General features: G+C 51.8%; 1 protein-coding gene across 1 annotated transcript in view; it reads right to left on the reverse strand.

Moving 5' to 3' along the window:
• Positions 1–12,101, reverse strand: part of LOC131205926 (Na(+)/H(+) exchange regulatory cofactor NHE-RF2) — a 20,035-nt gene continuing 7,934 nt past the window's right edge. The window contains exon 3 of the mRNA XM_058198239.1: positions 1–3,015. Within this exon, the coding sequence (XP_058054222.1) occupies positions 1,840–2,751 (912 nt within the window). The 5' untranslated portion in view covers positions 2,752–3,015 and the 3' untranslated portion in view covers positions 1–1,839. The remainder of the gene's footprint in view (positions 3,016–12,101) is intronic.

Consider the following 12,101-nt stretch of genomic DNA (forward strand, 5'->3'; position numbering starts at 1 on the left):
CATTATAAATATTTTATTCTACTTATTACAGTTTTGCTTCGGGTGCAAACGTCCTCACGCACATCACGCCTTCGTCAATTACTTCCGTTTCATCGTCACATCGTTACCTAACCGTGCCCAATTCTCGCTCCTAAACTCTCTGGAGCGTGCGTCTCGTGTGGGGTATGTTTCTCTAGCACTGTGATACGCGTGCAGTTCGTCTACAGATGGGAACTGAATCCACGAACTGATACCAAAACCAGCCTTGCCCGCCCCATGGCATGTGCCGCACTCTACTGTCTCTCTGGCAGGCAGTCCGTCTCCGCGGGACGCCGTCTACCGTCTAGTAGATAATAGATAGTTTTAATAGCAATAATGATACTACCAACTAGTGATAAAAATATGAATCATCATTCTCACAACGCTGTAACGACGAAAGGCGCGCAGAGCGCGAATTTTGAATGTTTTGGGCGAGGAGTCACAGTAAACGGAATATTATTGTTGGCACTCACAGATATAATTATCGGTCGTCTTACTTCGGGTTTGCTGTCTTTTAGTTCCACTATTCTTTTTAGTGTTGCCAACCGAGCGGTCTCTACCACTTTCTCAAACTGTGCTCTGTACAAACTACTACTAGTGTGATGTGTGGTGGCTGACCAACTTAATCTTTTGCATCCTTGTTGATGCAATCAGACGGACCGGATGAAAATTCTCATAGCAACTCCCTAACAGTTGTCCCTACGGTAGATAAGGTGGATAAAGAAACGGTATGCATGATCTTTTTTACATTAATGTTTCCAACAGATTTCACCACACTACGGTTCCTTACTTTTGGGCCGAAAAAAGCCATTGATTGGCGTATCGCTAGCCAACACGGACGCACACCTTTCGCAGCTTGCCGAAGCTTTATCTCTATCGATCAAATCGCATACCGATCCTCGGGTGCTACTAATGGATGACACACGGCCCCGGCCATATTGTGGCGCGCGACCTCCCTCAAGATAAGCGGTCGATTCCGTCGTTCCGACCGCGCAGTAAAGATGACGCAGAAAGGTGGCGCTGCCCTAATCACGGTGGTGACGACGATCAGGAGGATACATACCGTGGTCTTGGTGGTGGCATTGATTGTGGAAACAAGGTGTCAATTGGAGCCGAGTTTACAGTAAATCACCGTCTAATGGCGTTGACGGTCGCTCAGAGAATTAGAGGGGCCCTCTTTCCACCCAGATAAGAGCTTCAACGTGATGAAACCCAAAACACGGACAGACCCGGACCGTCCTTCGATTAGTGGTGACCTTAGAGCATGGGTGCTTGTACGGCCAAAAGGGTTTCCATTTTATTGTCCAGCCCTCCGAAGGGTGGTGGCGCGCGCAAAGGGATTCGTATCGTAGGTCATATTGGTTTACTGTAGCTATTTGTGCTCTTGTTGTCCGGACAAAGTGTTTTGTCAACCGTTCGTATGACGTGGCCACCAACGGGCGAGACTGACGGTCGTGAGGTGCTCGTCCAACAATGTAAGCGCACCCTTCCCCGTGGGGGGCTTAGATTTAAGATCTTTAGCCATCGGGAGACACACTGTACGCTGTCTCCCGGGCTGCGTCGCGACTTCCGGCCCGTGAACCTTATCTTGCACTACTTTCACTATCTACTTAGCTTTGATACTCTTCCACTTCAACAGAGAGGACGCTCTCCGTCCTCTGTCCTGTAAAAGAATCCTTCCCACGCGACGACGCATACAAACACCTTCCGGCTGGCAAATCGTTTAGCCCGCAAATGGCAATGGCGGGGGGATTCGGGAGGGGCTACAAGGGGACTCTATCGGGGACCTATCGGGGACAACATCGCTGCCCATCTCATCGCTTACATCTTCTGTATGATTTCGTACTTCTTGCGCAGATCGCACACCTCGTTCTTCGGATCGTACTTCTTGCGAGCCGCCAGCTGGGCCCTCATTTCGGCGGCCGTCATCGTCAGGTTCAGTTTCTTGCCCTCGGTGGCTGGCACGGCGGCGGCGACGGTCACCGGTGTCGCCGGTGTCGCTGGGGCTGGCACACCACCCGGCTGCCCATTGAGGGCCATCTTCCCCGCGGCAGCCCCATCGGTCACGGTGAGGGACTTTTTCGTGTCGTCGATAATCTTCTCCATCGTCGCCAAATCCGTCACACTTCCGTTGTTGTTGTTGTTGTTGTTATTGGTGACGCCATTGCTTTTGACTCCTGTCTTTCCCTCTACCTCCACCTTAGTGTCCACCGCCGCAACCACGGCTTTCTTCTGACTGCCGTTCTCCTTCGCCACCACGTGATGGCCGTTCTCGTGATGCCCGTTGCTAGTTCCGTTCGTGGCGATTGTGTTGTTGTTATTGTTGTTGGTGGCCGGTGCATTTCCGGTGGTGGTGGGTGCCGTCGCCGCCCGGGCCAGGGCTGTCTTGATGTCGTTCGCGTCGGCCCGCGGGTCGATGACCATCAGCTTCGTCTCGTTCGGGACCGCCTTGATCAGCTCGACCACCTTCTTGTGCGTTTCGGTCGTGATGTTGTGGCTGTTCACCTCGATGATCCGGTCGCCCTGGCGCAGACCGGCCGCTTCGGCCGGCGACCCGTCGTCCACCTTGCCGATGTACTGACCCGGGCGCCCCTTTTCGGCGTGCAGGTTGAACCCGTACCCGTCGAAATCGGCCCGCTTCACCACGTGGCACAGCCGCGCCTCATACTTGGTGGGCGATGCTGCACCGTTGGCCGCCGCCGAGGCCGCGGCTCCATTGCTCTTAGAAGACATTCCCCCGAGGGTTTATGTTTTCACTTCTGCACAAGCACACACACGCGCACACAGAGGACACTTATCAGCAGGCACAGGAAACTCTGGCCACAGCTCTCTCTCTCTTCCTTTCTCTCTCTATGAAGTCGCGCCAACCGTTGTGGTGAGCGAATCGTACGCAACTGCCCCAATCTCGCGCGCCCACCGGTTCTGGTCTCACGGCGCGGACGGTTATCGCTTCCGATAGAGACTGCTGGTGTTCAGGTTCCGGTGAATTGACGTTATCTGTGAATCGAAAAAAAGTAGACAACCCGTTAGTGAAGGACCGACCATTCGATAAGCGAAAACCTGAAAACAGGCGGTTGACAAGCGCAACCCGACGATCCATCAGCTCCAGCCCATTTCTCACCACTGTGAGGCGGCGCTCACTATGGAATCAGTCTGTAGCTTCGAATAATTTTTTGCCAACACACAAAAAAGTGTCCTTTACGCACGGACAATAGTTTCTAGTTCCTTGTCGGTCGTTACATTTTGTGTCCGTTAAAGTGGCCCCATTTTTTTTCTACGCAGATTTCTGAGTCTGCTGAGGACCTGCTGAAACGACTTATGTGGTAGCGGCCATCGCGCAGCAAAACAAGGCTCAAAAACCGGCAGCCCCCTAGGTCAAGTATCCGCGCGACAGATTAAGATTTTGCTCTCGATGTCTCTCGGTGGTCAGACGACCCAGCGCCAGAGGCATGTTTCGTGGTCGGAATTCTGTAACTCGACCCGTGACCGTCGAATGGCGGCTACCAGCTGGACAGTTTAACTTGTCTTGCGAACTCTGCGTTGTGAATCGGCACACCACGGCACGTTGTTGCTAATTGTTTGAGAAGTGGTTCGAATCAGTGGCAGCAGACGCAAACCTTCTAATTGATGGGAAGAGTTTGCGTTGCTTTTTAATTACAGAAACGATGGCACTTTGATTTCAATGCTCCATCACGGCGGGGTCTGCTGAGAACTGTCGCGGTATCGTTTCGGAAATAAAACCCGCGACAGTTGAAAGCGACGGTAAAAGATGCGACCTTGGGCTGGTTGCGTGTGGTTCGCCATCCCGCGGACAGCCTAACGCTTCACAACCCACCTGAAACCGCCGTGTGCCCACCAAGAGCCGATTACACACCGAAGGGTTAACTGCGTCGTGATTGGGTTCGCAATCGGATCGGATCGGTGGTAGCGGTGTCGGCGATCGATGAGAAGGTCGGCCAGACCAGTCAAGACGAAGAAGAATGATTAAGGAGCACACGGGCGCAGAGCATGGTGGTGAATGGAATCAGATACAGAAGGGACTGGAAATAAATATAAAAAAGACTCGCACAACTTCCACTCCCAACAACGCACGGCGTGGCATGGAGATTGTTGTTGCCGCAATCTTAGTATACCCAGCTGGCAGCAATACGGCCGCCGGTGATCTGCGCAACGTCGTAGTCCAACGGCAGGTGCAGCTAACCCAAAGTCCGAAAAGGGGTCGAAAGTGTGGCCTTACTGCTCAGGTCATTGCACGGCGCTGTGCAGACCATAAAAGTGCACCACCCGGCGACCGATGATTGCAGTTCATGATGCTGTTTCTCCCACTCGCTCGAAAGTCGGTCGATTCGGCCTAGGAAAGGAGGCTGGAGAGTAAAAGGATGTCGGTACGAAACTTCCGGCCGCGCGTTGGAAAGTGCAAGCTGCTGCCAATCGGTCTGATGTTGATTAGAGATTAGCAGCACTTAGAGGCACCCGGGGGGGGTGTCTACGCCACCATAGAAGGAACAGAAACTCGTAGACAACTTGCAAAAAATAACGAGTACTGTCGGAGACCCAAGACTTGAGCTAGGTTGGCCTCTATCGCGAGGATTAATTGCCGATCTCCTGCCGATTGCCGTCGCTCTAGCACTTGAGAGGCTGTGCTTTGAGCAATCTCGAGTATCGGTACGCGCGCACGGCGACATTAACCCAGTCGACCCAGTTCCGAAAGCTCCTGCGCAATGGCCGATCGCTCGGATCGAACTGAACCCCCGAGTTACGCCCAAAATGTAGGTCGCATTCTTGGCCACCATTCCATTGTGTTTTAAGTGGGGTGAAAATGAGAAAACATCCGAAAATTAAGCAGAACGTGGCCATAACTGACGTCAATTAAAATGCTTCAAATTGCTTCAAATGCTGTGCGCACAATCGATGGCGCTCCCCGGCCATTGTTGCGCCCGTGCGGCCACCACGTCACTATCACCCGTTGAATAATGCATGGTACCTTCTAACGATCACTTGGAGAGACCTTGAGCGTACCTCCTCCGCTGGGTGGGTCGAGTTGGAGGAAGATACACCATATTACCCAATTCCGATACTCTTCCCCTTGAAGAAGAATTATTCCATGCGCTCGCCATGTGCGTGCCGCCACCCCATCTCCAGCTTGACACGCCCCCGCTTGTGACCCCTGTAGGGCCCCGTCCGGGACAAGGCCTACACGGTGCCTCCGCTAGTTGGGTGCAGCAAGATTTATGTATATTCATCATTCATCCCCACCAAGGCGACGTTGTAACTTCTGCCTTTTTAATGCAACGACCCTCTCGCGTCGGGGCCGAAGAGGGGGCCGCTACACGATTCTTTGACTATGTGTGATCGATGCTGGTGCAGTGCTGCTGCAACATTCAATTATTTATTCACCAAACTAATTGCTCACCCAGCCCGCCCAGCAAATGAGGGCTCCCAACACGGGCTTCGCCGCTTATCTTGGTGGGTGATTTTAGTTTTTGCCAACCCCACAGAGCTGGCTGGCTGGCTGGGTAGGGTTAGCACTGCTCATCATGACCCGGTGCGTGCCCGGGTCGGGTCGCTGCACCCACCAGATGCACTTTCTCGACCCCTGCACCTGCACCGAGAATGGCACGGAACCGGCGAACCGTTAAACAATCGCTCGTGTTTTGGGTGAAGCGCAGCCCCAGTGTCATTTCCTCCACCCTGAACTGAAGCTTCTATTGTTTTGCTTTTTAGTGTGCGAACAACTTGATTTTCCGTTGCGAAGAGAAATTTACTTCCCCAAAAGGCGGGCACCACTTTCGTTCTCGTTCGTGAGTCGTGAGCCCGGCGGCGGTGAGTTTCGTAGTTCACTTGGGGAGAATCTGCAGATGTTGATCATTAAATTCGGAGCCTTGATAACAGAGGGCGCAGCTACCAGCCTTATTTTTAGTTTGTTAAATTGATACATTCTTTATATGAATGTATGTGAAGTTTCATTGCAATTGGTCATTTTATTTTTTTTTTTTCAAGTATTGTGTTCAAATCAAGTATCGTGAAGTAATTGAATTTTTATTTTTGGACGGTTTAAAAGCAAAGGAAATTTATGCACGAATGTTGAAAGTGTATAAGGACTCTTCGCCTTTAATTAGTACATCAAAAGGGGGTTCACAACACCTGAAATCGTAGTAAAAATACAGGATGTCATATTGGAAAATCGTCGAACTACTGAAATAGATTTAGTATAAGGCCTAGGCTTCTCATGGAGCAGTATAACCAACACTTTGACTGAAGTATTGGGAATCAGATTGTTGTGTGCACAATGGGTACCGCATTCGCTAAACATGGAACTAAAACGCATTCGAATGCAACTTTCTCGGCAACATTTAGAGCTTTAGAATTTTTAAATTTGAGTCTCTTTGAAGCAGGTGTATTGATGTTCAGGAAGGCCATACTTAATAATAAAGTGTATTGCAAACCATAAAACTGTGTTTTTCTTATCGAAGCTCCGAATTTAATGAACAACTTAGTAAAAATGTTTATGTCCTCATTATGTTTGTTTTAATCTTTGAAGATCGGATCGACTTTTCATTGTTGGTCGTCATCAAACTACCATCGAGTGAGGTGAGATGCATCTTCTCCCAACGTTCACTTTCACTCCTCACGGAAAGTGAAAAAAGGAGCTCACCACAGTGAGACGGCATCATGCGCATGTTTCGCAAATGTGGACGGTGGACGGGCAGGTTAAGCGCTCGGTATGCTTATGTGTGCCCCTTTTGCCGTGAACCTCAAAGGGAGGCCCTCGGATAATACTCGCGGATGATACCATCAGCCCAGCCCCATTCACTGCCTCTCGTTAGTGGAACAGGTTTAAAAAGCTGGCCTCTCACTTGCAAACGAGTCGTTCGCATGTGCCACGCTGACGGGGTCGGATTAAGAGATGTTAGATTGAGCCGGAGGTTGTACGGCTGTGGGTACTTCGGGATGTGTAATGGCTAATTATTGTTGAACCACGGTTAAATCTACACACCGAAAGCGAATGTCGTGTATGAAAGCCGCCTGTCGGCGCCCGATTTCTCACGATCCCTGGCGACGGGCGGTGGGTCGAAAGGAAAATTCCTTACAAACTTTGGTCGGGCGCTTTGGTTTTCCATTTTTCCTTTTGTTTTTGCTGGATTCAACCCACCCGGCTGGCCAGTACACGGACCATCAACGCACGATCGCCAGTTTTTCGCAAACCTTTCGTCACCAGCGCAAATTGATCACTATCACCGCTGGGCTGGGCATTTCCTCATTGGCCTTGCCACTCGTGTGCGGGGGGTCTTGTCAAAAAAACACAAGATTTACTGCCGCTGCTGCTGATGTCTTTCTTTCTTCGTGTTCACGGTTGTTTCCCAATCCCAAGCCATTTCTCGCCAACTCGCGCGGTGGCCAATAGTGCGGGACGACGCGATTTTCGGCTTCGGCGGAACGTGCGGAAAACTATTACGATCCGCGCGACCTGGCGCCTCCGTTACATTTTAAATTGCCCAATGCTTTTATCGGAACGATCGGAACTGAGCACCGGGCAAACATATGACACACGGATGCCTCGGGTTGTGGTTCCGGATTTTTTCCTTTCTTCGGCCCTGTTGCATGCTTTTCTTTTTGTCACCGCGCAAACGACCGAGGCCGGTTAGCTAACGCGGTTTGCGGTACTGTTTGTGTAACACACGCCACCTCTGGCTGGTCCGATCCGCTTTACTAGTACTTTCCCCGCCGGCGTTTACCGGTGACTTTCGGTTTATGGTTTGTGTGTTGTGGTGGTTCCTTTGTAAACCCGCGGAAATTTGTGGGTTTATTTGCCCACCCGTGAGACAGAAAGACCCGGTTTTCTAGTGCCTGACGGATAGCCTTCATTAGGCCAAACGGGCGCACTCATTAAACCGGTAAATAATTAAGTAAACCGAAGCACAGAGTTTTGTTTTAAAATTCAAAATGCTCTCCTTAAACGCCGCCGATGATGATCAGCGTCTAAGGAACTAAAACTTTGTCTGAGTCGATCTATCGCCGAGCGGTAGCAGTCATACGCTGACAGAGATGGATCCGGATGAAGCAAGATCGCCGCAACCATCATGAGATCATCGGCGAACAAAAACAAAATCGTCTTCTCCACGCAAAACGGTGAAGGTCGCGCCGACAGCTCATCTTTGCCGAGGAAGCAAAACGGAACAATCGATGGTGGTGGGGAAGGCAGCATAAATAACTCGATTTAACTGGCCTGGCTACGTTCGGGAGGGCTGCCAGGGCCTTGGCAGGAAGCAATGCTTCCGACCGACCGTCCTTCCTGCGTTCCGCTGCCATCAATATTGATTGGCACACGCGAATGTCATCCCGGCACTGGGAATTGATTTCCGATCCGACCTGGCGACCGTGCACCGACATAAAATATTGTCACCTTGGCAATGGCCACCCGCGTCACCGTTATCGTCTCCGTACAATCTTTTCGGATCGTTTCACACCGATAAACGCCGTCCCCGGCTGGCCGGCCGGGGACACTTCTGTGATAACTACAAAGAGAGGCCCCCGTGAATTATCGTGCGAAAGCGATGTGTTGCGGTTGATAAGAACCACATCATGGAACATGTCAAGGTCCGCGCGACAGGTCCGGAACTAGAGTTTCGATTTGTGTGACCGAAACCCCTGGGGGAGGGTACCAGAGAAATGTCCGACCGGCATCATTGCTTTGGGTTGGGGACCAGTACGCCAGCAGATCAACCAAAAACAAGTACCAAACCGGTACCGGGCGGACACGAACCAACCGGTGGTGGCCAACTTGCCTCCGATCCAACAAACATCCGCGTGTGCAGTGATCCGACAGCCGCCACTAGCCGCCAGGGAAAACGAGCAAAACACGAAAACGATAAAAATTTACGCCACTTTTACGCCGTCGCCCCGATACGCGACGCAGAGTCAACAACGGTCCGCGAAACATGGGACAACATACGACGCATGACGACGGCTACCAACTTGTGACGATCCGCCGGGAGAGTGTGTTCCGCAAGCTGTAAATTATTATTTGTTTGCCCGCGCCACAAACCAGCTTTTTATCGAGTGCCAGAGTTTTTTTGTGCCACAGACTGGCTGGCCTGGCTGGATGTGACTTTCATTTGAATTTACTTTGGTGATTTGGCATGTGCCGCCGGCACGGGCAGCGCGGCGGGGTATGTGCCAATCAACGCCAGAGGCGGCTCCACGATGTTTTGCATAAAATGCGCCAACTCACAGCACAAGATGGCGCATCCCTCCGTTTGCGGAGGCTCCAATCCAAGGCTACCTCGTTGGCGTGGGGAACGAAAATCGTTTAACGATATTGCTTGCGCTTCTGCGTTATTCGGCCCCCTCAGAAGGGGCCCTCAGATTGCAGATCCCCCGGCTAATGCTGGAGCTAGAGCGATCACTGACACAACAACAAATGGCGAGCGATCGCACGAAGGATGACTCATCGAGAGGCGAATATGTATTAATAGACTCTGGCGCGATCGTGGCTCGCGGGTGCATCATTGGACGATTATTTTAGGAATCTTCCTGCTAGAGGCCTAACGTCACACAATCCGTCCCGGAACCTTTGGCGACTTAAATGGCAGACGTGGTATAAATATGCAATGAAATGATGTGTGAGCCCTACGCCGGAGAGGTATGAGTCACCTACATGAGCACAGGAGTTATCTACAAATAACTCTCCCCGTGCAACTTGCAGCTAGTTTCTCTTTGCGCCGATCACATCCGGAACTCGGTGACGAAATGTCGGAGTGCTGCAGCCCAACGGGGCCAGTGGGGAAAACGGGGCCGAGATCGATACAATTAGCCAGAAGACGGTTGCGCGTGAGAGAAGGTAAAATTATAAGGGTTGCCCAACGAAGAGTGAAAGTAGTTCGCCCCTTGGTTGCGATACCACCACGGACCCACTCATTTGCCTCACACTAATGAGCCCCTCAGAATCGATGATAACGTTTGCGACGGAAAAGGCGTTGAATTGGGCGTCACTTTCAGTACCTTGCGGATGCATCTCGGACTAACGAACGCTCGAGACTGCCAGCTGTACAAACACCGGTGGGGTTGGTCTGTTGCGGGCCCGAGACATTCTTCGGTGGATTACGGGTGGTAAATTAGGGCTTCAGGGGGGGCTTCGTAGTTGGGGCCATAGGAGTTCTTTCGAAACAGTACTAATGGGGCGCGAGTGTCGGTGGCAGATTAGACACTCTTCCTGCGGCCTTAAGCCTTAAACTGCTCTCTCAGAACTGCATTTTTTCGGTTCGCCCCGTACAAACAGGTTTCTGCTCCGGTGGCACCTTCTCCCGGGACTGCAGCATTATAATCGAGCCCGCCCTTTCTGGGCGCAAATTATCGCCATAACACGCATTCCACATCGGGAGGACGCGCATTGTTGCGCCCGGTGTGGTGTGGCTACCCCATTCGTGACGTGATCGTGCGCACGATCAAGAAGAAGATACTCTCCGAGTGTCCGAGGAATACAGACAGGTTGTGCCCTTCCTCGAAATTCCAACACTTCAAGGTTACACGCGGCGCCGCACGCAGGCTGTGGGGCTCTTCCTGTCACACTCACTCAACTCAAATACCTCCGCTTCAGTCCCGGCCGTGGCGGCCAAATTGCCCCACGATTAAATCTCCGATACATTTCGTCAACCACGGAAAGGTCCCTGAAGGTTAAGCGAAGCACTGGACCTTTATGGACCCTCGCCGCCCCGCAGCCGCATCATCCAGCAGTTGCTTGTCCATCAGACCCCGACCCAGCAGATGATGGTGGCGGTGGGAGACCCCAACACCCAACATTGTGCCAATCAAAGGGGTACAAGCGAGCGAGCGAGAGAGAGAGAGAGAGCCAGAAGGCAAAAGCAGGCTACACCAACATACACGAGAAACGCGAGGGGACAACCTGGGACGACCACTTCCAGGGCCTTCCAGAGTCTTCCAGCAGAGGCCAACCGAATGCACCTCTCGTCTGTGACCAGCGGGGGCTGGTCGAAAGCAGTCGAAAGATAATGCCAAAGTCCCGGGACGCACGTCCGACAACGGTTTGAGCAAATTGGTTTACCCGTTGGTTTGCGGCGAAGAACACAGGTCATTCGTTCCGACCGCCTGACTCGGGAGGCGCACTCCGGCCCATCGAGAAGACGGTCCCGCGAAGCACCGACGACAAGAGATTGATGTAATTCTTTTCGATTTTCTCTCTACTCGCCCAGGCGAAGCGGATTGTTTTGGACCCGCGGCCCGGGTCTCAGGGAACGGCGGGGAAGTTCTACGGCCCACGAAAGAAAAAACTGGCGCAATCATATGCTCTCGCGTGTGTGGTGGGCCACGGAACCGCTTTCTGCGTCCAGAGTCTCTTCTTTACGTCGTCCCCGGATGGCGGTTCTTCGCTTTCGTCCAAACCGGTTCTTGAGGTTCTCTCTCCTTCTCCCGGGGTGTCCTCCGCGAAGAAGACTGCTGCAGCCACCCGAACGTGGCCGCACGCGCAGATATGTTTATGACCATCATATACCTCTTGGTCCGGAATTGCGCACAACACAAGCCAGACTGCGGTGGGAAGAAATGGCCCAGGTTAAACTGGAGGCAAAAACAATTCTGCACTCGGGATCCTCTGCAGATCGGAGTTAGCCTTCGCCGTCAGATCGCCAGGCACCATGTCATTGGCTTGTGAACTTCTGGGCCTGCGACGACGACCTCTATCCTTCTGGTTCTTCTGCCGACTGCAATTTGGTATCACACATGGGTGGGCTTTAGGCTGGCATAACTTCCCAGTCATAAGCTCCGGCCCCGGGACCGTCAGCTTGGGACAACTAGATGATCAGCCCTCATCAATTAGCGCGCCCTCCAATCTACACTGGAACTGGAATGTGAAACTATTTAGTGGTCATCACATATTAGGTTGCCTAAAAAGAAATCGACCTTTTTTGTGTGAATTTCAAAACTTTATATAAGATGCTTTGAATTGTCCGATTTCCGTCAAATATGCACCGTTTTGTTGGAAAGTTTGTTTGTGATAATTCAAAGATAGCTTCATAGCGCCTCTTTTATAGAAGGTTTGGTCGTTATTGGCGAAAAACTTGATCAAA

Source organism: Anopheles bellator, chromosome 1 (assembly GCF_943735745.2).
Source record: "Anopheles bellator chromosome 1, idAnoBellAS_SP24_06.2, whole genome shotgun sequence".
Lineage (NCBI taxonomy): Eukaryota > Metazoa > Arthropoda > Insecta > Diptera > Culicidae > Anopheles > Anopheles bellator.